We start from the raw sequence: 26352 nt of genomic DNA on the forward strand, positions 1-26352 counted from the left end.
AGTTCTGATCTGCTCCACTGGCTGCTCCTTGGGCCCCCGATGCAGTGTCTCCAGGTGGACCGTATCCCACGTGCTCCATGTGAGGATGAAGGACGGGGGAGCCCCACCTGTCAGCACGTCTGCTCCTTTGTAAGTTTCATCACCAATAACCTTGCTTCTTGTAGGAAAAACTAGAAATGCAAAAAGAAAGAAAAAAAACCACTGATGTGCCCCCTCGTCTGGAAGCAGCTTAATTTCTGACATTTTGGAGGAAATATGACTTGTTCCACGTTCTACCTCTTTCTTTCCCTCGGTTATTACAAGCGTCTTTCCAGGGCAGTGAATAAGTACCTACATCACCATTTTCCATGACTGCGTAGAAAAGTCCACATGGAGTCCTCTGTGACTTTGCTGTTTTGAAGCAGTGCTGTCGGGAGCACCATGCAGACTTCACAGGAATTCCCGATTCCCAGTGTCTCCTGGCCTCTGCCTCCCAACCCAGGCCATGCAGAGATGCTCCCCCGAGCAGAGATGCTCCCCCCAGCAGAGATGCTTCTCTCCAGCAGAGAAGGCCAAGGGGATGAGGGGGCAGTGGGGGCCCAGGGAGCTACTGTGGGGGGTGAGGCCTTGAGAGAGATGAGTGACAAGGGGTGCAGCCCCCTGCACCCTTGCACCCTCGTGTCCATGCTCACAGGGCTGATACGTGTCCAGCCGGGCTCTGTGATTATCCTATGAAATCTTCCCAAGGAAGAAACCTCAGGGGCGGAGAACCAGCTCTCTGCATGGAGGTCACGGCTGAAGGCGGACTGCCTGGCCATGGGGAGGGGGTCCAGACCCGTTCTGCCCACTTGAAGCATCTGTTCCTCCAGCCATGTGGACGGTGAACGCCTTTGGATGCTTGCATCCTGCCTTGCACATACTCTAATCTAATGACCTGTGAAGAGGGTTTTCAGAAACAGTTGCTGTGTGTGGCTCGTGTCTTGGTGGTGGCAGTTGTGTGTTTTCTCTTCTTGGTTTGTGGGTGTCCCTGTCACCCCCCCAGACCCCCACCCCCGTCTGATGGCACAATGCCCAGGACCAATTGTATCTACAGCACTGCTGCTGATGGGAGGGAGAATGTACAGAGAGCTGGGCTGTTTTTGTCTGCCCTGTAATTTATCTGAGTTTTTAAAAACCAATTTTAATCAAAATTGACTAGTTGTTTTGATGCCATGTAGCCACAACTTTGTAGTTTACAGAAGTGGCTCCCTTATACTCTAAATAAAACTCTGGGAAGATTTTGAGGGGTGACCCTTTACATGGTTGTGTCATCAGAAGCTGTTTCCAGAGAGGGGAGTCGAGGCCCGGGCATCTCTGTGGGGTCTGTGGTCACAGCTCGCACTGCACTACTCTTCGATTGGAGGACTTCCCACTGACCCCTCTGGCCGCCGGCCTCCCTGTTGCCACCGTGAAACTGAGCAGTCAAGAAGTGGTCATCAGAATCCCAGGGCGGAAGGGTGTGGAGAAGACACCCCAGCTTCAGACAAGAAGCCACTGAGGCCAGTAGGGTTGGCAGATGACCAGACACTGCTGTTCAGACAGTGGAGAGCTCAGAGGTCCAGGGTGACCTGGCCAGCTGGCCAGTTCTGTTGTTTAGGGACATTGTAACTTCCCAGAGGCCAGGGTGTCTTTTGCCAAATAGAAATAACCAGAAAAATAGCCACAGCTGCTATTTCCAGAGCTGCTGTGAGAATCCAGCCAGCCCACATATTTAAACTCATAGTAAACTAAAACAAAACCTAAAACCTCCAGGGAAGCCCAAAGCCTGAACAAGTACCCACAATCAGAGATGTCACGCAGGCACCAGGATTCCCACCTGCATAGACTGACCTGTCACGTGATGCGCATCCTCTCTGGATCTGTCCTTCGGCCCCATCCTCTGTGTCTCTCCTTGGCCCTCAGGTCCTGCCGACTGTGGGGTCCCTTCCCCAGACCCCATGCAGAGGCCCATCAAGGGCAGCGTGGCAGTTCCAGCCCAGTGCTGAGGTTCCTGGAGACCCCACCTGGCCTCCTCATCCTGGATGGAGGGTTCTGGCCTCCCTGCAGTGGGGCACATGTGCGTCTGCCCACAGCCCTCAGTCCCAGACCCCGCCACATGTGACGCCTCCGTGGGGCTGCTGGTTCCACCTCTGCAGGAGTGAGGATGGGTGTCCCCCCTTCCCTTTATTCTTTGGGAGGCGATGCTACAGAGGAAAGACAGGAGCTCTGCAAACCTGGCCCAGCGGAGGGGAAAGGGAGGGGTACTGGGGATCCGAGGTGTGTGTGTGTGTGCATCTGGATGTGTGTCTGGGTGTGTTTGTGTATGTATGCATGCGTCTGTGTGTATCTGTATGTATCTGCGTGTGTTTGTGTGTCTGTAACCGTGCGTATGTATTCGTGTGTGTGTGCATGTATCTGTGTGTGTGTGTGCATGTGCATGTGTCTGTGTCTGTATGTGTCTGCGTGTATGTCTGTCTACGTGTGTGTGTGTAACTGTGTGTGTCTCTGTGTGTTCAGATGTGTGTTTGTGTGTGTGCATGTGTCTGTGTGTGTCTGTGTGTGTCTGTGTGTTTGCATGTGTAACTGTGTGTGTGTGCATGTGTCTGTGTGTATCTGTGTCTTTGTCTACATGTATGTGGGTAACTGTGTGTCTGTGTGTATCTGTGTCTTTGTCTACATGTATGTGGGTAACTGTGTGTCTGTGTGTGTCTCTGTATGTTTAGATGTGTGTGTGTGCGTGTGTCTTTGTATATCTTTATGTGTCTGTATGTGTGTCTGTGTATGTAACTGTGTGTGTGTCTGTGTGTGTCTGTGTCTGTATGTGTCTGTGTGTGTCTCTGTGTGTTCAGATGTGTGTGTGCATGTGTCTGTGTGTATGTTTGTGTGTCTGTGTGTGTAACTGTGTGCATGTGTTTGTGTGTGTTTGGATGTGTGTTTGTGTCTATGTGTGTGTTTGTGTGTCTGTGTGTGCACATGTGTCTGTATGCGTGGAGGGCAGCTGGGTGCTGGGTGGACAATGTGTCACCCGCTCCCACCCTGGGGGCCCGGGAGAAGGTCAGTCCTTGCTCGGGGTGAGCCCCTCCCCGTGTGCCTGTTTCCCTCCCAGACAAGACACAAACAGTGCAGCAGGAAGCTTCCTACACAGGCGCAGTGGAGGCTCCGATTTGCAGTTTTATGTGCGTTTGATTAACCAAAACAGGAGGGACACCGGGGCTCAAGACCAGGCCCACGACATCCTTATTTAGGTCACAGTCTAAGGAAAGAAGGCATTCAAGGCAGTGTCCTGGCCCCAACACCAGTCCTGCCTCGTCCTGAAACCAGGTTGATGTCCTAGAACGAGGAGTGGACTCCACACCCCGCCTGTGTGCTCCCCCCAGCCCCAGTCTCCAGTGGACACCCCGCTGTCCACACCCCATCCCAGAGGTCCACTGGGCTGTGGGTTTAATCTCCCTGGAACAGCCCAGAGCCCATCCTTGGGTCTTTCTCTTCCTACGGGGGACGGCACTTGCCGGGCAGGCTTGCTGGGCCTGACCCCCACGTCAGTGATGGTGGGAGACCCATGCTGACCCTCGTCCTCCCGTCCGTCTCTCCCGGCAGAGTGACTACTCCAGCGACACGGAGAGCGAGGACAACTTCCTCGTGATGCCCCCGCGGGACCACCTGGGCCTCAGCGTCTTCTCCATGCTCTGCTGCTTCTGGCCGCTGGGCATCGCCGCCTTCTACCTGTCCCACGAGGTAAGGCCTCCCGTCGGCCACACGTATGCAGCCAGTGCGCCCAGGCTGGCGAGGACGAGGTGGGGTTGCTGCGGGGGAAACCTGGTCTCAGGGGCCCAGCCTCACCCCAGCAGACCCGGGCGCATCCTCAGAGGGCGGCCGGGGGGGAAGCGGCAGGTTGGGATCCGGGCCTCCGAGCAGACACTCGTGGGGTGCCAGCAGGACCGACCCTGTGTTGGGAGAGTCCGTTGGAGCACTGGAACAGAGGCAAAGTGGGTTCTGTTTTCTCTGTGAAAGGCTCGCACATAAAATAGAGTCCCGTGGCATGGCGCCTGTGCACGCATCCCAAACAGCCTGTCTCGGCCAGTAACTGGGCCCTCTGTCCAGTGGCAAGGCTCTAAGAGAGCCAGTTCCTGGCCCTTTTTCATGGCCAACCTCCTCCTTGTGCCTTCATGGAGCCCAGGTTTTAAATACTTCCTCTGTGTTCCTGTCACTCAGAAACTATCTATATTCCCATTCTTATTAATCAAAGGAAGACATGTACTTGTCAATTAAAGAGGGAGTTTCAGCCTCACGCGTTATCCCCACCAGATGGGGAGAAAGGCAGCCCCTTCTGTTGCTCCAGAGCCCACAGCGTCCTCAGGGCACCTGGGGCTCCCTCTCCAGTGTCCGTGGCTCTGAGGCCGTCCACCCAGGCCTTATGCTGGAAACGTTCATTCCTCTTGCTTTGAGAAGGACCCTGGCCTCTCACTGCTTCTTGCCGTTGTCTGTCCCAATTCAGTGTGTTGGGTGAGAGTGCCTTTGTGTACTCCTGTGTCCCCTACCCCGCTTCCCTGATCCTACAAGGAGTGAGGAGGGAGAGGAGAATCCACTAGTGGCCCCCAAGTGCAACCCCTCTTTGCAAGGAAACCAAGAGGCCCCAGAGGCCCTTCCAGGGGAGCGTGGTGCGGCCGCTGCTCTGAGATCTTGGTCGCAGAGGATGGACGGGTGTTGGGAAGGGTGATGGAGCCGTCCTACTTGGCCAGAGTTGTGCCCAGTGGTTGTTCCACATCCAGCTTTGGCCTGGAGGGTCTGTCTGAGCATCTCTTTGGTGAGTTGGTTCTACACACGCCAGAGGCCCCTACTCTGGGGTACACAAACCCAGGCTGTAGAACTAGACTCCCGGCCATCAGGGGCCTGGGGGTGGTGAGTGGAGTGAGTCTGGGAGCTCCTGGGCCCAAGCAGTGGCCATGGGTGCTGCGTGCACCCAGGATTGGGACACACAGTGGGACCTGGACAAAGGCACGTGGGCAGATGGGGCCTCCAGAAGACCTCGGGCTCAGAGCCCACCACTCCGTGTCAGTAGCACCCTGATCCTGTGTTCCTGCATTACAAACAGGCAAGAGGGTTCCACCAGGTGAAGGAAGGTCCAGGAGGGTGGAGTCAAGGGAAGCTGGGTGTGACGTCAGCGCCCTCTGCATCCAGTCCTGACACATCCAGGCCAGCCTCCTGTCCTGGCCTGCTGACTCACCCTATCCCCTGCAGAGGGTGCCCTCCACACTAGAGCAGTGTTTTAATTGCCAAATTGTAGAATGGGACCAATATTTTTACTCTGCAAGTGGACATTGGTGTCACCTGCCAGCAGGGGCTGGGTGAACCCTGGGTAAGCAGAGGTAGGGTCCAGGACAGATCGCCTACAGACCAGGTCGTTCCTGATCTCTGCTTCTCCCTGACCCTGGGGGAGGCCTGTCTCTGGAGCAGGGCAAAGCAGGCATAGCATCTTTGTCTGAAAGATGGTAAATACAACAAAAATCCAGCCACAATTGTGGAGATTGGCATTAGATCCTCCTTCTCAGGTTGGGAAGATCTGCTGGAGAAGGAAATGGTAACCCGCTCCAGTACTCTTGCCTGGAGAATCACATGGACAGAGGAGCCTAGTAGGCTACAGTCCATGGGGTCGCAAAGAGTCAGACACGACTGAGCGACTTCACTTTCACTTTCTCAGAGAGTAATGTTATCCTTCATACCTTAAGAACCTCCTAGACCCGGGCCTGACCAGTCAGGATGTTTAATACCTTCAGTGGAAAGGATTCTGATCATTTATTCACAGCAAATGTGCTGCCCACATTCTTGGAGTGAAGAGCAAGTGTTTGGAGGCCTGAGGGATTGTCTTCACTCTTGGAATAAGAGGAGGGGCTCCGAGGTCCCCCGCTCTCAGCCCCTCTTCTCTTTGTGCTGTGAGCGTGGATTGCCCCTCAAGGAACATGGTTCCATGGGAGCTTGTGGCTGAGACCCAGGCACTGCGGGCCCAGGAGGCAGGCAGCCCCAGGCACCCAGCGCTACAGCCCAGCCCAGCCCTGAGGCCCCGGGCCTTCTGTCCCTAACTCTAAAGCCCGACTGCAGACACTGGAAATGGGAATTGTCAGCACACACCTGAGTCCCCAGGTGAAGGGGCAGCTGGACGGAGATGTGGGGTCTTTTCTCCAACAGATTTTATGATTTGAAAAAGGCCGTAAGAAAGTATCAGTGAGGTGGGCAGCGTCTGCATCTGCCAGGTCCCGGTCCAGGTTAAACACCCTACACCTGCCTTCTCGGGCAGTCCTGGCCAACAGTGTCGACAGCCTCAGCGGGGTTAGAAAGTCGTGTTGTCTGGCTCCACCGACCTGCTCCATCAGAGCCACCAGGGTGGGGTGTGGAGCCTGCATTTGAACAAGCCTCCCTCGCTCCTGAGGCTGCTATAGTCTGAGCTGTTGCACACGCATGTTCTCTCGGGAAGTCCGTGACAGGGCACTGCCCTCACATCGCTTGGTGGCTATGGGATCAGGGAGGGTGATGGCATCCCAAGGCAAGACCTAGCTGGCAGTGGGCCTGGCCCAGAGCCACACCCGGAAGAGGCAGCGAATTGGAACTGACAGTGTGGAGGACTCGGCGTGGAGGCCCAAGTGTAGTATCTGTCCACAACTTCATTTGCTCCAGTGCTAATCATTTGATCCAGCCCCCAGCGTAGGCACCAAGGAGAGAGGAGAATGTTATGTGTAGTTTTGGTGGGTCCACCAAGGAACCGATGCTCTGAGTGATATCCAGGGTGGAGAGGAAGCCAAATTTGCTGAGCGATGCTAGGACCTAGTTGATGTGCTCACTTTGTCTTATTTAATCTTTGCAATGAGTCTGAAAGCTGGGAATTTATTATCCCCATTTTATAGGTGAAAAAACTGAAGTTTCAAGGGATTAAATAATTTCCTGAAATCAGAGATGTAGCAAGTATGGTACATGATGCATATATCAATGTTTCTAACCCTCAAAATCAAATTTCCTGCAATATAACTTTTTAAGACTTTTTTTATTTTATTTTTTGGCCACGAGACATGCGGGTTACCCAGCCAGGGATGAAACCCACACCCCTGAAGTAGAAGCGCAGAGTCTTAACCACTGGACCACCAGGGAAGTCCCCTCCTTCCCCTACCGCAGTATAACTTTGACTTTTATCTGCAAACAAAAAATAAAAGCACAGTTCTCATGTCTAAATCCATTGTCCCCACTTGCTTAGAGTGTGTTACAGTGAGGAAAAGAACCCTTCTAGAAGGGACTGGGCGTTTACCTAGGTGCCTTCACCTGTGTGGCAGGTTCGAGCTTGAGACTGGAGCTGGAAGACCCTTCCGTCCCCCCACCACCCAGAGGCCCTGAGTCTGGAGCCAAGGGAAGCCTGAGGGCTCCGTGCACTGTGTCTGCCTCAGGCATTGTCTACACTGAGCATCTATCATGTCCTGATTTCATTTCATTTCACAAAATGTTTCTTTCCTTTATTATCTGCACTATTATAACAATAATTAAATGAGAAAAGGGAATTAAGAGCCAGATTATGAATTTTATGAATAGCACCAGTGCTTAAAAGTATTATTTAATATTTCATAAAGAATCTGTAGCTGTCTTCCGCAGAAGACTTGTTGCATCAGCAGAAGCAGAAATCTGTATTTCTCTCTTCTCTTAATTACTTATGCAGAGAATGTGTTCCTCTTACAACAGGAATATTTTTAATTAGCAAACTGAAGGCTTGATTGAGGAACTTAGATTATCTGTCATCTGAGTTCCCATTCCTTCCGGCACCAACTGGAACTCGTCCTGGCTCTTCGGGCGAGTGGTCAAGTGCACTGGGACATACAGAACAAAGCCCATCAGAGCCTCATTCAGACTCAGAGAAGTGGCACCGCCGTGTGAATAACGGGTGGAAAGCCCCAGGCCCGGCCCTTCGAGGGGCTCACATGTGTGTCTGATACAAACACATGCACACCCATTTTTCTGTTTGGTCATTTCCTAAAGATGAACCTCGTGGCTTACAAACGTGGTGTCTCCTGAGGGTGTCCAGACACAACCAGGAGGAGTATGCCATGACAAAGATCCAGTCAAGCCACCAAATACTCTGGGCACACGCCCTACTCAGGTCTGTGGGAGCCAACACAAACCCCCCACCTCGGGCCCCCTGGAGGCAGTGCCATCCTCTGAGCTACCCACAAGGAGAGGCTTCCATCAGTCATAGACTGAGGGCGCCCCACTGGAGGAAGCCACAAAGACAGAGGTGATTTGAGGGACCCAGGAGGGCAGGGCAGGGCCCAAGAGCCCTCAGTCGGTCTGTTACTGCTTAGAGTGTGTTAGCAGTCGGTCTGTTAACTGAGGGTTTTTGAACACACACTGCAGTCGGTCTGTTAACTGAGGGTTTTAAACCAAAGGATAAAGATGGGAAATAAAACAGGTGTCAGAGGGCACCACCCAGAAGCAAAATGCTCTGGAATAGTCAACTCAGAGCAGAAAATCCTTCCACAAGAAAGCGAGCAGATGTGTCAGGCACTGTGGGCCTCTGTGGGTTTCTGCTTTGCACCCTGGGGGTCGCTGGAGACAGATGGAGGGAGACGGGGCCTTTCACCTCCCTCCACCCCCGCGTCAGCCAGGAGCTTGGTTCCAGCAGAGTCTTGACTGGCAGATGCCGCAGGCGTTTTGAGGAGCTGTCACCTGTCCATCTCTAGCCATTCATCTCACCAGAGGGACCGGCATTTCCACGCTCTCCCAGCTAAACCCTGTCACAAACAAGGACAGGTTTTTGAAATGCTCTTGTTTGTTCAAAGCTGTGTGCTTGGAACAGGTGCATCACGTAAAACTGGACACTTATGTCCTCCCTGCACTGAGTGCTGTGGTTTATTATCATCCACAGGTCTGGAGTTAATGCTTTATGTATGTCACCATGTCCCTTTTTTTGTCCTCAAGTTCGTTATTCCCAAATGCCTTCTGATTTATAGGAAGTTGAGTACCGCCGGTGACTGCATTGGTAAGTTCTAGCAGACTCGGAATTAGCACAAGACCCGGTTTCATATATGAGAGTCCCAGGTCCTCTAACAGAGCTACCATCTGGTTCAGCAAGGCAACAAAGCACTGGTAACTAAATAGTAAAGCCATGAACCCTCTAGAGTCACAGGGAAGGACCTGGCAAGACCCCCTTCCAGTCTCAACAGGTGTGGAGAAGCAGGAGTGACCAGACCACCTGGGAAGGAAGGCAGAAGGGGTGGGAAGGATTTGGACAGACCAACCTCTTCCCCTCAACCACCAAGGTTATGGTAAAGGAACTACTGGGGCTGCAGGAGTCCCACCAGGCCCAGGATTGGTGTTGCCTTTGCAGAAGTGGAGTGAAAACATGGCTAGAAAGATAGCCTAATATATCAGACGGATATATTTTAACCTGTATCTCCCCCTCCACCCCTCCCCCCATCCACCCCTCCACCCCTCCCCGTCCACCCCTTTCTCTCTCTTCCTCTCTCCCTCCCTCTCTTCCTCCCTCCTTCCCGAGCTCTCCTCCTCTGTCTCTATCTCCATCTCTGTATGTATATTTAATATGCTGATTGTAGCTTCCGAGAGCTGTTTTGCAACTTCTGGATCTAAACAATTCTTTATAAATATTAATGATCCGGTGCAGCCAAGACAAACCAGATTTCTGATCTATTTTTCTTCCTCCGGGATGCATGCTGGAGTTGAGTCACTGATCTCAGCTTGTTTTGGTGGATAAATGAACAAACGCTCTTGTCTGTTCTGTTCCCTGGAGTGGGTTAGCTGAATTTTTTTTTTTCAGTTATAGGATATGTACTGTCTCAGTAATTAGTGTCCTGATTTTGTGCTTATTTGTTCGGAGCAGAGAACCCCGTGTGTTGATTGTCCAAGGGCAGAGCGCCTGCAGTGCGCGGCAACCTGGAGTGAAGCGCACAGCGGGTGTTACATTCTTCCCTCTGGCCTCATGCTCACCTCCGATTACATTGCCGAATGCGTGATCTTTTTGCTTTGGGACTCTGGGATGGTGTGTCGAAAGCTCTGAGGACATAGCCTCTAAAAAGGCTGGTCTTTTCTTTCACCTCTCTTCTGAGATTGAGGCTCTGCATGTGTCCTGTGACAACTTGAGAAATAAACAAACCAAACAGCTGTGGTCTCAGGAGGTCTCGCCTCCGTGCAGTGGCCCGTGACCTCCATGGCCCAGCTTGTGAAGGCTGAGTCCAGTCCAGCCACATTCAGCCAAGAGGGCCCTGGTCTGTGACAGATGCCAGTCTCAGCACAGGCATCTCCAGGCCCAGCCACAGGGGTGGCTAGGCCACTGAGCCATCTCACAGTCCGTAGCACGAACGGACTGGACAGTACCTCCTGTGTCTGGACTCACGATACAGTGACGTCAGCAGGACATAGAAATCTGGGGGCCATTGTGATGACTCACTGCTCGGTGAAGTCCGCCGAGTGGACTCTATTGGGAATCAGGGCCATTGTTGGTACATCTCTGACGCTGTGATGTTGGCAATAGTGGAATTTAGCCTTTTGCACTGAAAGACCCGTCACTGGGCTGCGTCACCCAGGAGGCCGGCTGTACATGGATGTTAAAGGTCCTGATGACATTACACGGGTACCTCGGGCGTAGGAATTGGTGCAGCGAGAGGACGGGACCTCGGCCCCTGACTCAGGGTTGGGCTGGGGCTGCTGCTCTCAGCAGGGCTCCTCTTTTCTTGCTTCCTTGATGAGCTTTGGCATTTTCTGGTGCTTGAGAGTTGCATGAATCCCAGACACAGAGCTTTAGAGGATGCTGAATTTAGAGCTGGAAAATTACCTTGAGCACAGCACATACTGTGACCTGCAGAGCGTGTGTGGAGCGCTCCTTGTTCTTATTTTTCCTTCTCTCCTTTTAGATGGGGGATTCTTCAACCTTAACCTTTAATTTTATTTAAATTACAAATAAATAGGAAGGAGTCCTTGAAACAAAACTGCAGCCTGTGTTTACATGGGTCTAAGCTTTTTGCCTCACAGTCATGTCCATGCACATACAAGGGCGGGATCGAAGGAGCCCTGTGTGCCCAGCCCAAGCTGGTCGGGGAGAGCCGTGGGGCCAGCTGCTTTAAAAGGAAAGGAAAGATAAAGAAGCGGGGAGTTCTTAGGTGATGTGATGCAGATGGCTTAGGGGGTGCAAGACGCAGCAAGACGTGCAGGTGGAGAGTGTCCTTTAGAACTGGCCCTGCACTGGGGGCAGAGACATGCAGGTGGTGAATGTGGCCCTGGGCCCCTCCCATCCCCTCTCTGGCACAGCTGGGGTTCTCCAGGCAGCTCCACGGTCTGGGGCCACTTTGGCTCATCTCAGTCCCAGGAGGATAGTATCAAAGCCCCAGCAACGGCCCTTTCCATCCAAACTGAGTGAGGTGTTGAAAGCCAGCCTGAACCCCAAAGCTTCCCCACTACCCACATTCTGCCCTCACCCCACCCCCTCCTGCCACGACCTCTGCCCCATCCCAGGCCTGCACTGCCCACCACCAGACCGGGTCTCTGGTGGTCCCCTTTTGGTCACTAAGAGCCTCAGAAGCTTCCAGGCTAGGTTTACGGGCACACAATTCTGAGAACAGGGACTTCCCTGATGGTCCAGTGGCTAAGACTCTGCACTCCCAATGCAGGGAACCCGGGTTCCATCCCTAGTTTGATCCCACACGACACAGCTAAGACCCAGTGCAGTGAAACAAATAAAAATAAATAGATAAATATTTTAAAAGGGGAGAAAGTACTGAGAACAGACTGGCAGTACTTTGTGGTAATCCCAGGAATCTAAGCACAGTGAAGTCATGTTAAGTCCATCCTGAGACCCTCCCCCTGGAACTCAGTTCTAAAATCAGTCTCTGCCTTCCTGAGATGACTGCATCATCTTGCCCGGTCCTTAGAGGTGTATGAAGTGCCTTGCATTCCTCTGGAAATGACAGGCAGCCTTTCAGAACCACAGTGGAGCTTATAAGCAACGAATGTTCGTCCAGCGCCCTCCGTGTCCATGTAAGACGTCCTGGGCCTCGCCCGTCGGGGGCACTGGGAGTGCATCTGTGCCCGTCACGTCGCACAGGAATGCGTGCTGATCCAACTCAGAGAATACACCTGATTGCTCTGACCCTTAAGCTGGTTTTCAGATAACTGGCAGGTGTCTCACAAGGACCGCTCACTGTGAAAGTCAGTTTATTATGCATGAATTTCAGATCAGGACATGGGGGGCCAGAATTCGGCTGACCCGCTGGAGTCTGAAGGAGGCTGGAGCCCCAAGGGCGACAGGTCCCCTCAGGGTGCGTGGCCTCTCTTCCCAAAGCTGTCCTGGGGCTTCCCCGGGGAGGCGGGTGCCCCGGGTGCAGGGAAGCGCTGTCCGCAGCCTGGCCTTCTGGAGGCACGTGTGTTCATCTGCGGCAGCAGGTGCAGGAGCAGGTGGCTTGGTTCCGTGGTCCGAGGGCTGTCTCTGCCCCAGGTCGGCTCCCATCACCAGTCCAGGAGGAGAGTTTGGAATCCGCTCCCAGGCCCAGACCTGGAGGTGCTCAGGGTGCTCTGGATGCCAGCGGAGAGCGTTTTCTTTCCTCTGTGGATAGATGCAGCACTGGCCCACGTTCAAGGTTGCAAACAGCACACAGATGCCCAGGCCTCCCTGTCTGCCTCCTGTCCACTGCATTCACTGGGCTCTGACTCCTCGCACCCTCCGGGTACCAGCCTCGTCCTCACCACTCCCCCGTCAGCCCCTTCACCCGATTCCTGATCTCATGGCCCCTTTTCTGAGGCCTTCGCTGTCCCAGCTCAGGACCCTGTTTCCAGCGCCTCTCCTCTCGGGGCCCCATGTGCGGATGGGCCCGGGCTGGTCCCCAGCTCACAGGCCTCAGTGACTCCGCAGCCCACAGAATAGCAAGTGCCCCCCACCTGGAGCCCAGAGCCCCTTGGGCCCGGACTTAGGCGTCTGACCCCCAGGACCCCACAACCCACCCCTACAGCATCACCAGGCCCCAGCACCTCCCAGGAGGCCTCTCTTGGCCCAGAGGACCCCTCAGTGTTCACAGCTCTGTGCGGGCACACTGTGACCCTGATATGCAAGGGGGACCATCAGGGAAACGTGCCGGGCATTTCTGGCTGTTTTGTTCCATGGCTCCCACCTCATTGGTGTGGGGACCGGCTCTGAATGCAGGATTCACAGAGAATCAGGCCAGACCCACACTTCACCAGCATCTGAAGAAATACAGTCCAGGAAGAGAGGACTGTAACTCAGGAGTTCTGAGCTGTAACCAGATGTACCTGTGGGTCCCCTGCTTTGTCCGAGTGTCACATCTGTGCTGACAGCTGCAAGGCCGCTTGATATCAGTAACAAGGAAATACTGCCCCGTGGATATTACATCTGTTTATCATCAAGCTGATAAGCACCTGATTGTTTAAATGCAGACAAGTTCCACTTGCCTCCATTCTTGGCATAAGAGCCTTTCATGAGAAAGGCCAGTTCTTTCTGAAATTTCCCTGTTGTATCATCACCCTGAGACTAGGGAGACCCAGAGTGACTGGGTTCATTTCCCTAGATAGCAACACTTCCCCAGCAGACAGGAGCTGTCTGGCTCCAGCCAAGAGACTAGGGAGGGCTGCCTTTACTCAGGACAGAGGACTTAGCCCTTTGGTGCCAGGACAGGATCAGGTGTGCCCTAAACACCCCAGCCATCTAATCGGGAAGACTTTAGCCCTTTGGTGCCAGGACAGGATCGGGTGTGCCCTAAACGCCCCAGCCATCTAATTGGGAAGACTTCGACCCCCACCAGAGCCCATCTGCTGCACTTGTCTCCCGGCAGAGAAATGGGACATCCCAGGCACAACGCGGGTGCCCCACAAGCCATAAAACTGAAGAACGGCCCGGGCGGCAGGACATAAAAGTGCTCTTGGCACAACCTTTATGAACCTGCAAGATGATTAACTTTATTTCCCAGGAACTTAACAGAATTCAAAATCCAGGGGAAGGCTTCAAGCAGAATCGGGCTTAGCTATATTTCTAAATTTATCTAAACTCAGAGCTCTTCCCCTTAGCTCCCAGGATAGAATTATAATGATAGTCTGTCGTCAGAAATCGTGGCAGAAGGGTTTCAGCTCACGATGGGCTGTGGACGGATGGGGGGCTGCCTCGCTGTCCAGTCAGCTGCATCTCCAGGGTGTGCTATTTGTGGTCTGTGGCCTAAATAGGAGTCTAGTAAACACACTCCAGTTGTCTGCCTGGTTGGTGTGAAGACAGAAACAGGGGAGCAGGTCCAGGAACAAGGGGCCTGAATGAGAGAGCTCTTCCACAAGTCGCCTGCTCTCCTTAACTGAAATGAGTTCCTGAGCTGAGGCGATGCCCTGATGGGGACAGTGAATTCATTGAGACCTTGGGAAACAGCTGGGAAACGGGATGAGAAGGGGCCACTGGCCTTCAGGAGACAGTCAGGCTTCCTCAGTCCTTCTTGGAGGCAGTCCATGAACAGATAAGACAGACACATGGTTAAGTCCTCGCTGACAAGCTGTTGTCAAGGAGGAGTCCTGCTCACCCATTTAAATGCTCGCAATAGAGTTATTTATTACAGGCAGATGAGTATAGCCCAACAGGCGTGTCGGGGAAAGAAATGAACAGAAGGTAACGATACCTTAAGAGAAAAGTCCTAGAAAGCATGGATGCTCAGACATTTCCACTGCAGCAGTACTGCCCCCAACGTCTTCTTCTGTCCCATAGAAGTCAGTGGCTTATTTTTTGAAGAAGTTCTTTCAGTGGCCTCTTTATAGAAGTCTTAATGACATTAGTACCTTAAGTAGGTGAGCAGCGTCCTTGTGATATTTTAACATCCATTTAGTCAGCCCCCCTGGCTCTGTCCATCATGCTTCCCCACAGTCATGTGACGCTCCTTTAAACATGGACACCCTAACACCGGGGGATGTAGCCTGGGGGGACACTCCCATAGAGGCCGAGCACCGGGAACCCCCTGAGCCCGCTTGTCCTGTTCACAGACCCACAGATCGAGGTCCTCTGCTCCAGGGCCTCCCCTCATAGGTGGCTTTGCTGGGGACACAGGACGCTGTCATCCCCACACACCATCCCTGAGGTAGCACCCACTTTTGTCCCCACCACCTCCTCTCCCCAGAGTCCTGGACATCCTCTTTCAGCTCAGGAAGTATGGACAGCTGGGTGGTCTTCCCCTCCCCACCCTCTTCCCCTAGTGGAAGCATGCGCATGTATGCGTACACGCTATGTCACTTCAGTTGTGTCTGACTCTTTGTGACTTCATGGACTGTAGCCCTTCAGACTCCTCTGTCCATGGGATTTTTCAGGTAGGAATACTCGAGTGGGTTGCCATGCCCTCCTCCAGGGGATCTTCCTGACCCAGGAATCGAACCCATGTCCCTGTCATCTCCTGCATTGAATGGCAAGTTCTTTACCAGTAGTGTCACCTGGCGGGGGCAGGGGTTGGGGGCTGGCAGGTCCTAGATCCCACCAGGGCAGGCAGACAGGCCAGCAGGGTCATCCATGGGCTTGTGGGAAATGAGTTCATAGTGATGTTCACCAACTTCCAACTGAAAGTTAGCATTTCTCCCCATTGTGAAAATGGCCCCTAGCCCCAGATGGTCCTGGTGGAGCCCTGAAGGGGCTCCCAGAGGGGCCAGAAAGGTGGTCCTGCAGCATGGCTGCGGGTCAGAACCGGGACGACAGAACCGAGGGCTGAGCCTAAATGTCCTTTTCTTGCCAGGGTCACTTCTGGCCCACATAGTATGCTCCTTCCAGCCTGTTGTTCTGCCAGCCCAAAAGCCCCGAGGAGAGAAAGACATCATCCCATTATCTTCATATTTCGCTCTCATCTTTGAAGCTGGCAAAAGATGCTCTGTATGAAAATGTCCCTTCCCGCCGTGCGTAATGCTAATGTCTTCCACATAATAAAGCTAATGGAATATGTTACACGCTGGAAATAGCTGCAGTGACCTTTCTTCTTTGTAGAAGACGCTCTTACTTCTTTCCCTCTCTCTCCTTCCCCTCTTCCTTTGCTTCCACCCCGTACCCCCACCGGCGCCCAGCTTTTGCATGTCAGCTTTCAGGAGCATCTTCCAGAAACAACAGCAAAGAGAGTCATCAAATGACACGGAGGAAGCACTCCTTTCCTCCAGTTACGGCCTCTGCAAAGTCCCAGATTCTTCCAGGAGGAGGAGCAGACCTTGGGGGCATAGCTGGAGGTGCAGGTCACACCTGAGCCCTGGGGCCCTTGTTTGAAGCCCCTGTAACTTAGAACTGCCAGAGGGTCTACAGGGAGGCTGTGGTCTTAGGTTTATCACTTTTTCCAGCTTTATTGAGGTATAACTGACAAAAATTTAAGGTGTATAATATATCACTTACACTGCAAAAGTGGAAAAGTGTGTGTTTAGAGCAGGCATCTGAATTGTTGGAACCCTTAGCTGAACTTGACCATTCCTGGTGGCTGGGAAGGACCTGGACTGGCCGGGCCTCTCTGAGCTGGCACCCCGGGCCCCCCGGGGTCCATGGTCCCTTGTCAGGGTTCAGGCTATCCTCTCGGTGTAGCAGTCGTTAAGTGAACGGAAGGTGGCAGGTCCCTGCATGCACGCCATTCATCGGTGTCCTTTCCTCCTCGGCTTCTAGGAGGTGATGAGAAAAGCAAGACAGAGGTCAGCCAGTTTGTACCTGACCCAAAGTGGGACCCAGCAAAAGGAATTGTCTGCAAGGGGTGGGCAACAGGGAAGAGTGACATTCAGACTAGCCTGTTGTTTCTGATTCCTCCGCCAGAAAGGCACTTTCCTCCAAAAGATTTTGCTTGTTTCTTACAATGGAGAGTGGAGAAGAGGGTGGCGAGACTATTGAAAAAGACTGCTTCCAAAAGGGGCAGACACACCAACGAAAGGAAAAGCAGAGGGACTTCCCTGGCAGTCCAGTGGTCAAGACTCTGCCTTCCAATGAAGAGGATGCAGGTCTGATCCCTGGTCAGGGAGCTAAGATCCTACATGCCTTGGGGCCAAAAAACCAAAACAAAAAGCAGAAGCAATATGTAACAAATTCAATAAAGACTTAAAAAGAAATAAAGTGAAAATATTTTTTTTTAAAAAAGGAGGAACAGAGAGAAAGTCTGTGGGCCCAAGACAGCTCTCCCCTCTCTCCTCTATCTGCCCTTCCTGTGCTCATGTCCACCGACAGTCTCACAGGAACTGGCCTTTACGTGGCATAAATGGGGCCATACATGTGCGCACACACACGTGAGTTTAAGGACCTTACCCATATACTGTGCTTGCAAGGTTTGTAAAGTCAGAGAGATATCATATTGTCACTGTGTAATAGTCTAGCCTTTGTTGTCATTGTGTTGTTATTTAGCCGTGTCCGACTCTTGTGCGACACTATGGACTGTAACCCGTGTCTCCTGCATTGGCAGGAGGATTCTTTACCACTGACCCACCATGGAAGCCCCAGTCTAGCCCTTACTGGCTAACTTTTCTTATTTAATGAGCTTATCTGACTACAAAGCTCCAGAGATAAAAGGACCATATCCCGGGCAGTGACCAGAACACGCCTGACCCCGAATCCCTGCGGTGTGACCCAGCCACACTTTCATGTCTAAACTCACAGAGGGTGGAGTTTCCAGTGCTAGGGCAGAGGAGACGTGACCCTGAGCCTTCTGCAGGGTTTCAGACCCTGCAGGGACCACAGAACACTGGCAAGTTGAGGCCCCCATGTCTAAGTGGACTCATTAGACGTGCACCAAGAAATACGAGGTACAAACCCCAGCCTCCCCAGAGAAATGCCCCAAGACTTCTACAGAAGGGGTGAGTCCTGCTGCCTCAGGGAGGCTGGTGTGGTCTCCTCAAACACTCGCAGTCTCCATGCCCCCTGCCTGGTTCTGCAGTGAAAGTGTTTGACACACCACACCTGCCCCTGGTTTTCTGAGAAGCCTCTGCCTTTTATTTTGGGTGCCGATCCAGTCATTTCTGCAAAGCCAACCACCCTGCACCTCTAGGCATAAAACAACCTTATTTTGGGGGGCTCCAAAATCACTGCAGATGGTGATTGCAGCCATGAAATTAAAAGACGCTTACTCCTTGGAAGGAAAGTTATGACCAACCTAGATAGCATATTCACAAGCAGAGACATCACTTTGCCAACAAAGGTCCGTCTAGTCAAGGCTATGGTTTTTCCTGTGGTCATGTATGGATGTGAGAGTTGGACTGTGAAGAAGGCTGAGCGCCCAAGAATTGATGCTTTTGAACTGTGGTGTTGGAGAAGACTCTTGAGAGTCCCTTGGACTGCAAGGAGATCCAACCAGTCCATTCTGAAGGAGATCAGCCCTGGGATTTCTTTGGAAGGAATGACACTAAAGCTGAAACTCCAGTACTTTGGCCACCTCATGCAAAGAGTTGACTCATTGGAAAAGACTCTGATACTGGGAGGGACTGGGGACAGGAGGAGAAGGGGACGACAGAGGATGAGATGCTGGATGGCATCACTGACTCGATGGACATGAGTTTGAGTGAACTCCAGGAGTTGGTGATGGACAGGGAGGCCTGGCGTGCTGCGATTCATGGGGTCGCAAAGAATCGGGCACGACTGAGTGACTGAACTGAACTGAACACCATGCTCATGGTTGGAATCCAGGATGCACTATGGGAAGGCCTGTCTCTGCTCATTGTGTCTGGGGTCTCTCAAGGCCGGGACATCTGTGGCTTCGTCACACCCACGTCTGGGCACTGATGCTATCTGTTGGCTGGGACTTCACATCTGTCCACAGGAGCACCCACTACACAGCCTTTCCATGTGTCCCTCCGTGTTGGCTGATCTGACCTTCCTCATGGCGTGGCAGCTGGACTCCCAAAGTGAGTGTCCCACAATACCAAGACAGAGCACGACACCTTGGTAAGACCCAGTCTCCGAAGCCATGCCGCATCACCACCACCAGACGCTGCCGGCCGAGGCCTTGGTAATGGTCCACCCAGACTGGTGGGAGGGAACATAAGAGTCACAACTCTAGAAGATTGTGAGGAATGGAAAACATCGCAGCTACCACCCTGGGGAAAATACAGTCTGTCATAGCTGCACTGACAGGGATGGAAGAAAATTAGATACATAACACTGTGATACTCTTAGGTTCACAGGAAATGAAATGAAAAAAGGATAGAACAGCTTTCTTTCCTAAATACCATATTCAGAAAGAACACATGAAATTAGCAAACCCTCTGAAACATAAAATGCCTTCTAGTTTATGAGGTCATGGCATTATTACAGTAAAAAGTAAAGGGTATTTTTACTCCAACACAATTATACTTATCAAATGCAAGTTGGCACGCATGACACTGATGATAAACACTTTGCCTAGTGAAGACAGAAGGGCTGAGAATCTTGTGAATTTTCAATTAGCAAACAGCACTATGCTGGTAAGGCTAAATGACAGTATTAAATATGCTAAATGATTTCTTCTGGCTGTGCTGGGTCTTCACCGCTGCTCGCAGCGAGCAGGGGCTACTCTCGAGTTGTGGGCATGGGCTTCTCAGGGTGGTGGCTTCTCTTGTGTGAAGCACGGGCTCTAGAAGGCAGGCTCAGTAGTTCTGATACAGGGGCTTAATTGCTCTGTGGCACGTGAAATCTTCCCAGACCAGGAGCTGAGCTCACATCCCCTGTTTTGCCAGGTGGATTTTTAACCACTGGACCACCAGGGAAGTCTCTACATGATTTTTAAAATAAGTTAACATATTTCTTCAGATATCTACAGCCTTCCAGTATGTGTGTGTAGGGAAAGAAATAGAAACTGTCTCAACAAAAGACACTCATGTTAAAGCGTTTATTTATCTTCAACATGCATCTCATTTGTGATTCTAAAAGCAGAGTACTAGGAAAGTTTGTTATATTTACTTTTTCACTTAAGTAAAGAATTTATTACATCATAAGTGCCTTGTGCTTCAAAGGTTTGAGCTTGGCTGAGCACACCAGTAAAACCGATTTGGTTCCCTTGTACTGTTAAGTGGCCATTTACAAGATGTATCCTCTCAGATTTACTCAAATACTGCATTTCTAAGTCGGCATCCTGCTTATTCATATTTTGAAATAACTCTTTTGTGATTTGGCTTCATTTCCCTTTGTTGGTGGGTCTGCTGGGATCTCATTACTTCCTTTGTAGTCATAGCTGATGCTGGGTGGTCTCTGGCAGGCTTTTGATGTGGGGAGCGATCTTACTCTGGAGGAGGGACAGAAAGATCATGGAATTCATTCCTCTTTGTGGAATACACCCTGACCAACTGTGTGCTCTAGTTACAAGACGAGTTCATCCCTCTTTGTGGAGTACACCCCTGACCAACTGCGTGCTCCAATTACAAGACTTAGTAGATCAGAGAGCTTTCCCTCCCCCACACCTTTCCATCTTGTGGATTTAAGCTTCCAGCATGATAACCATGGATGTGAGTGGGAGGCATGAGACATATACTCTGTTTAAGGAGCAGGACACAGGGAAGTCCCAAAGCCAAGAGGAAAGACAAAAATAAGGACATTAGGGTTTCCCTGGTTGTCCAGTAGCCAAGACACTGAGCTGCCAATGCAGGGGGCCCGCGTTTCATCCCTGTTTGGGGAACTAGATCTCATATGCCACAACTAAGACCTGATACGGTCAAACAAGTTAATCAAAAAATAAATAAACAATTTTAATAAGGACATTAGAAGACTGTGAAGGTTTTGGTACAACAAAATTCTGAGCTATGACAAACGTCAAACACGCTCCACGTCTGGCCAGATTAACATAAACACTCACTCAAAAGGCCTGTTTGCTTTAATATCTACTTCCCTATAAAGATGTCTATCAACAGAAGATCACAAGGCATACTGGATGTCCAGAAAAGTCTGAAGAGACAAAGCAATCATTAGAATCAAATTGATTATGGCTCAGATGTTAAAATTATCAAACAGAGGATTTGAAATAACTGTGTCCAATATGTTAAAGGGTCTAAAAGAAAAGGTAGACGACAAGTGAATATCTGGGTAATGTCAGCAGAGAGATAAAAGCTAAAAGAAGTGCTAGAAGTGAAAACCAGTAACAGAAATGAAAATGTTTTGTTGGTAGACTTGATGCAGTTGAGAAAAGAATCAGTGAATTTGAAGATGGGCCAAAAGAAATTACCCAAACTGAAACATACAGTGAAAAAAGAACATCCAAGAACTGTGGGCTGTGAGACCACAGGAAATGGTGTAACACGTGTAATTGGAATACCAAAAGAAGAAGTAGTATTTGAAGAAATAATACCAAGAGTTTTCCAATGTTAGTGACAAATCACTGTTCCAAGAGGCAGAGAGAGAGCATCAAGCAGAATTAAACAAACAAGCAAAAACCAACAACAACAAAACCTACATGTATTATATTTAAAGTGTAAGAAATTGAAAACAAAGGGAAATTTTTGAAGATTCCCAAAAAGGAGAATAAAACACCTTACCTACCAAGAAACAAGGATTAAAAATTGTGGCCAAAGGACTTCCCTAGTGGTCTAGTGGTTAAGACTCCGAAGTCTCAGTGCAGGGGGCCCACGTTCAGTCCTTGCTCAAGGAACTAGATCTCATAGCCCTCAACTAAGAGTTCTCCTGCTGCAACTGAAAATCCTGCTTGCTGCAATGACAATTGAAGATCCTGCCTGCCACAGCTAAGACCTGGCACAGCCATATAAATAAATAAGTAAAAATTGAAAAAATAAAATCCCTCCTTTAGAAAAAAAAAGTTGTGGCTGACTTCTCTTCAAAATCCGCATAACTAGGAATATGAACTCAATCTTGAAAGTGTTGAGAGAACAAAACAAATAAACAAAAACCTGCCAACCTGGGTGTATATCCAGGAGAATATCCTTCAAAAGTCAAGGATAAATAAAAATGATTTCAAATAAACTACTGGGGGAATTCACTGCCAGCAGACCTGAGGTCTAGAAAAATAGTCAAGTTCTTCAGGCATCAGGAAAACAACATGGGTCAGGAAACCGGATCTACATTGATTTAAAAAAGAACAGCAGAAAGTGAATAAATAAAAGTGAGATATAATTTTTATTTTTATTTTTCTTAATTTATCTAAAAGAGTGCTGCCTGTTTAAAGCAAGAATAGGAAAAAACGCAGTAATAGTAACCATGCTCTGGCAATTAGGGAACATGTAAAAGTTTAAAAGTGACAATGGTTTTGAGAGAGTGAGAGGAGTGATTTGGGGAATATTCCATCATAAGGTACCAGCACTATACTTGCAACAACATGGTGCTGTGTTTCAAATAGTAGGCTTAGCAGCTGAGATATGAATTTTAAAAGGAAGTATAAATGATAAGGCAATAGAGGAGGTAAAATGGAATCACAAAATGCTCAGTTAAAACCAGACAGGACTGAAAAGAATGAAAAAAGAAAGAAAGCAAAGCAAGAATATACAAAGATGATAAATTAATTCAATTATATTGTGTGTGTGTGTGTGTGTGTGTGTGTGCATATGCACTAAGTCACTTCAGTCATGTCCAACTCTTTGCAACCCTATAGACTGTAGCCCACCAGGCTCTTCTGTCCACGGGATTCTCCAGGCAAGAATACTGGAGTGGTGGCCATGCCCTCCTCCAGGGGATCTTCCCAACCCAGGGACCGACCCGTGTCATCTGTGGCTCTTACATTGAGGCAGATTCTTTACCGCTGAGCCACTGAGGAAGTCCTCAATTATATTAATAATCATTTATATGTTAAATGATTTGTCTAGTCTAAACACGCCAGTTAAAACACAGAGATTATCAGATTGGTTTTAAAAAAATGAGATCCAAATATATGCTGTCTACTTGTAAACTATATGCAGCCTACATTTAAAGAAACTTTTATATAAAGCCTAGACAGATTGAAAATACTAAACGCAATGATATGGGAAAAGGTATATACTATGCTAACAAAAATCAAGATAAATCTGGAGTATCTTATGTTAATGTCATACAAAGTTGACCTTAGAACAAGGCAGATTATTGAGAATAAACAGGTTATGTCACATAATGATACAGGGATTGATTCTCCAAGAAGAAATAACAATTGTAAACTAAAGTGAATGCACTAACCACAGAGTTGAGATATGAGGCAAAACTACAGAACTGAGAGAAGAAATAGATACAATTATAGTTGGAGACTTCAGTCCCCTCTGTCAGTACTTGATAGATCAAGTAGACAGAAAATCAGTAAAGATATAGACAACTTGAACAGTTCTGTCAGTCAGCCAGCACCGCCAAACCCATATGCTTCTGAAGAGCATATGGGGCGTTCACCAGGATAAGCTGTACCCTGGACCAAAAAACAGTCCTTAAACATTGTTAAATATATATTAACACATACATATGGAGTCTAGAAAAATAATATAGATGATCTTATTTGCAAAGCAGAAGTAGAGACACAGATGTAGAGAACAAATGTATGGATTCCAAGGGGGAAAGGAAGGGAGGAGTGGGAGGAATTGGGAGATTGGAATTGACACATATACAGTACTGTGCATAAAACAGAAAACTAATGAGAACCTCCTGTAGAGCACAGGGAACTCTACTCTGCTCTGTCATGACCTAAATGGGAAGGAATCCAGAAAAGAGAGGTTATATGTACACATACAGCTGATTCACTTTTCTGTACAGTAGAAACTAACATAAAATTGTAAAGCAACTATTCTCTGATTAAAATTGATTTTTAAAAAACTTTAAAGAAAAAAATATAAAGTTCATTCTAGAACACACAGGAATTAAAATAGAAGTCAATAACAGAAAGGTAGCTGGGATTTCCTGAATACTTGGCACTTTAAAACTATGCTTCTCAATAACCCGTGGGTCAAAGATATCTCATGGGAAATTTAAAGATATTCTGAACTAAATGAAAATAAAACATTAAAATGTGTGGGATGTAGTTAAAACAGTATGTAGAGAGAAATTTGTAGCATTAAATACATATATTAGAAAAAGAGAAAGATCTAAAATCTATAACCTAAGGGGCCACCTTAAGAAGTTACAGAAATAAGAGTAAATTAAAGCAAACAGAATGAAGGAAATAGCTACAATTAGAGGAGAAATCAATTAACACTGAAAATGGGAAAACAGAGAAAATCAACAAAATCCAAACCCAGCTCTTTGAAAGAAATCAAAAAGGGAAAAAAAATCAATGCAATTTGAAAAAGTCAATAAAATTCATAAACTGCTGCTGCTGCTGCTAAGTCGCTTCAGTCATGTCCGGCTCTGTGCAACCCCATGGACTGCAGCCTACCAGGCTTCTCCATCCATGGGATTCTCCAGGCAAGAACACTGGAGTGGGTTGCCATTTCCTTCTCCAATGCATGAAAGTGGAAAGTGAAAGTGAAGTCGATCAGTTGTATCTGACTCTTAGCCACCCCATGGACTGCAGCCTACCAGGCTCCTCCATCCATGGGATTTTCCAGGCAACAGTACTGGAGTAGGGTGCCATTGCCTTCTCCATAAACTGCTAGCCAGGCTAACCAATAGAGAAAGAATGAAATTACCTGTACCAGGAAAGAAAGGGTTGTCACTACTGATGCCCTGGACTTTAAGAGAAGAATAAGAGATTTCAACAGATTGAAGAGTTCTGTGCCCATAAATTCAGTAACCCAGATGAAATGACCAATTCCTTGAAAGCAAGGAGACTTGACTCCCCTTGAATTGCCATCTCTCTGTGCAAACAATGGTTCCCTCCTTGGCTGTATATTGGAATCACCTGGAAACCTTGACTAGCTCTCAGCGTCTGGGCCCGTCTTAGACATTTTTATGTAATTGGGATGGGGTCTACATGCGGCCAGGACACTCAGGCATCTCCATATCCTGAAGTCTTTTGAGCAAGATGGTGTTTCCCTGCTCTTAGAAAGTCTTTCTCTTGGTCAGTCTTCCAACAGCTAAAAAGTGTGACGTCTCCCCCATCCCAGTGCCTAGAGCTGACACTGGTTTTCACCTTCATCCTTAGACATGGGAAAACTTTCAATTCTCAACAGCAAGATACTTTGCTCCCAAAGTAGAAGGGACCTTTGTGAGCTTGTGTTTGATGTCCAGGTGAAGGAATCGTAAGGAGGGGGCCCCTCAGGACTCCAGATCTTCCCCAGGAGCAGGACCCCAGTCAACAGTATACATGCTCACAGAGGATAAAGTGCTCCCATCACTGGGCACGGAGATCCTCCAGGCTCAGAGGAGAGGTGGAGAGGAAAAAATGGAAGAACAGCGCTCTCCGCTGTGGTGTATCTTTAGATCTTTTATTCATGCCCTGGGTGTACAATGTGGATATTAAACCATTTTCGATCATTTGTACTTAACGTGCTCGGGTGAGAGGGGAGAGGTCCCCACTGGGAACCAGGGAAATGAGTGAAGGCGGTGGATGTGGGCGAATCATGGACACAGCTTCCCTGTTCCAGCTCCCGAGCCGTCCTTAGCTGCTCAGCCCCCTTCCGATGGAAAAAATCCCTTGTGGGGGAAAAAGGAGAGGAATTCGCCCCAGCCACCAGGGCTTGTGGGAAGCTTTTGGGGGTGGCCAGGGCTCTTCTGAAGCAAACACCAGCTGTGAACCTAGAGTCTGGGTGGGTTGGAGCATCTTCCCTGTGGAGCCCCACATGGCCCTTCTCCCCGGCCTGTGTGTTGATGAGGGCCATGAGTGGGGATCATCCCCCTTGTTCTGAGCCTTCGGGACCAGTTTTGAGCACCACCTACTCCTAGAACCACTCCTAGCACCCCTTGTTTCTAGAACCCCCAAGCTGTGGAATCTCCTGACCAGAAGGTAGGTGGTTCCGAAACAATCAGCTGCAGTGATTTTACTACTACACACACTGAATTCAAGTGAAAAGCCATAAAGAGCAACAAAGAATAAGACTCCACAGAGATAGAGGACAGCAAGATGGAGCAGTGAGCGAGATCTGGAAGAGTAATGACTGAGGCTCCTGATGAGTGGGGAGAAGGTTTACTGGGGAATGTCACAGTCACCCCCATGTCATCCACGGGGGTGAGGCTGAGAATTAAAGGCTGGCCTGGGGTCCTGTGTATGTGAAGTCAAGGAAGGCTGGAAACCCAGGAAGAGATGTAGTGGGCAATGGACTCAGCCTCTCTGTCATGTCCGACTCTGCAACCCCTTGGACTGTAGCCTTCCAAGCTCCTCTGTCTGTGGATTCTCCAGGCAAGAATACTGGAGTGGGTTGCCATTTCCTCCTCCAGGGGATCTTCCCAACCCAGGGATTGAACTCGAGTCTCCTTTTTTGGCAGGCGGATTCCTTACCACTAAGCCACCTGGGAAGCCCTTGAGATGTAGTGTGGTAGCTTCAAACTGACATTTGGAATGACCTGGGAAGAGCGGCGGGACGTTGCCCTTTCCTTTG

The 26352-nt window shown here is 49.7% G+C and overlaps 1 protein-coding gene across 3 annotated transcripts in view; it reads left to right on the plus strand.

Annotated features, from left to right (window-relative positions):
• SYNDIG1 (synapse differentiation inducing 1) overlaps positions 1-26352 on the plus strand; it is a 103103-nt gene that overhangs the window by 67338 nt on the left and 9413 nt on the right. For all 3 annotated transcript variants that reach the window (XR_009740313.1, XM_061436427.1, XM_061436428.1), the window contains exon 3: positions 3595-3732. Coding sequence is in view for 2 of the 3 variants with exons in the window: in XM_061436427.1 (XP_061292411.1) it covers positions 3595-3732 (138 nt within the window). In the remaining variant the exon portion in view is untranslated. The remainder of the gene's footprint in view (positions 1-3594; positions 3733-26352) is intronic.

This window comes from Bos javanicus, chromosome 13 (assembly GCF_032452875.1).
Source record: "Bos javanicus breed banteng chromosome 13, ARS-OSU_banteng_1.0, whole genome shotgun sequence".
In the NCBI taxonomy this organism is placed as follows: Eukaryota; Metazoa; Chordata; class Mammalia; order Artiodactyla; family Bovidae; genus Bos; species Bos javanicus.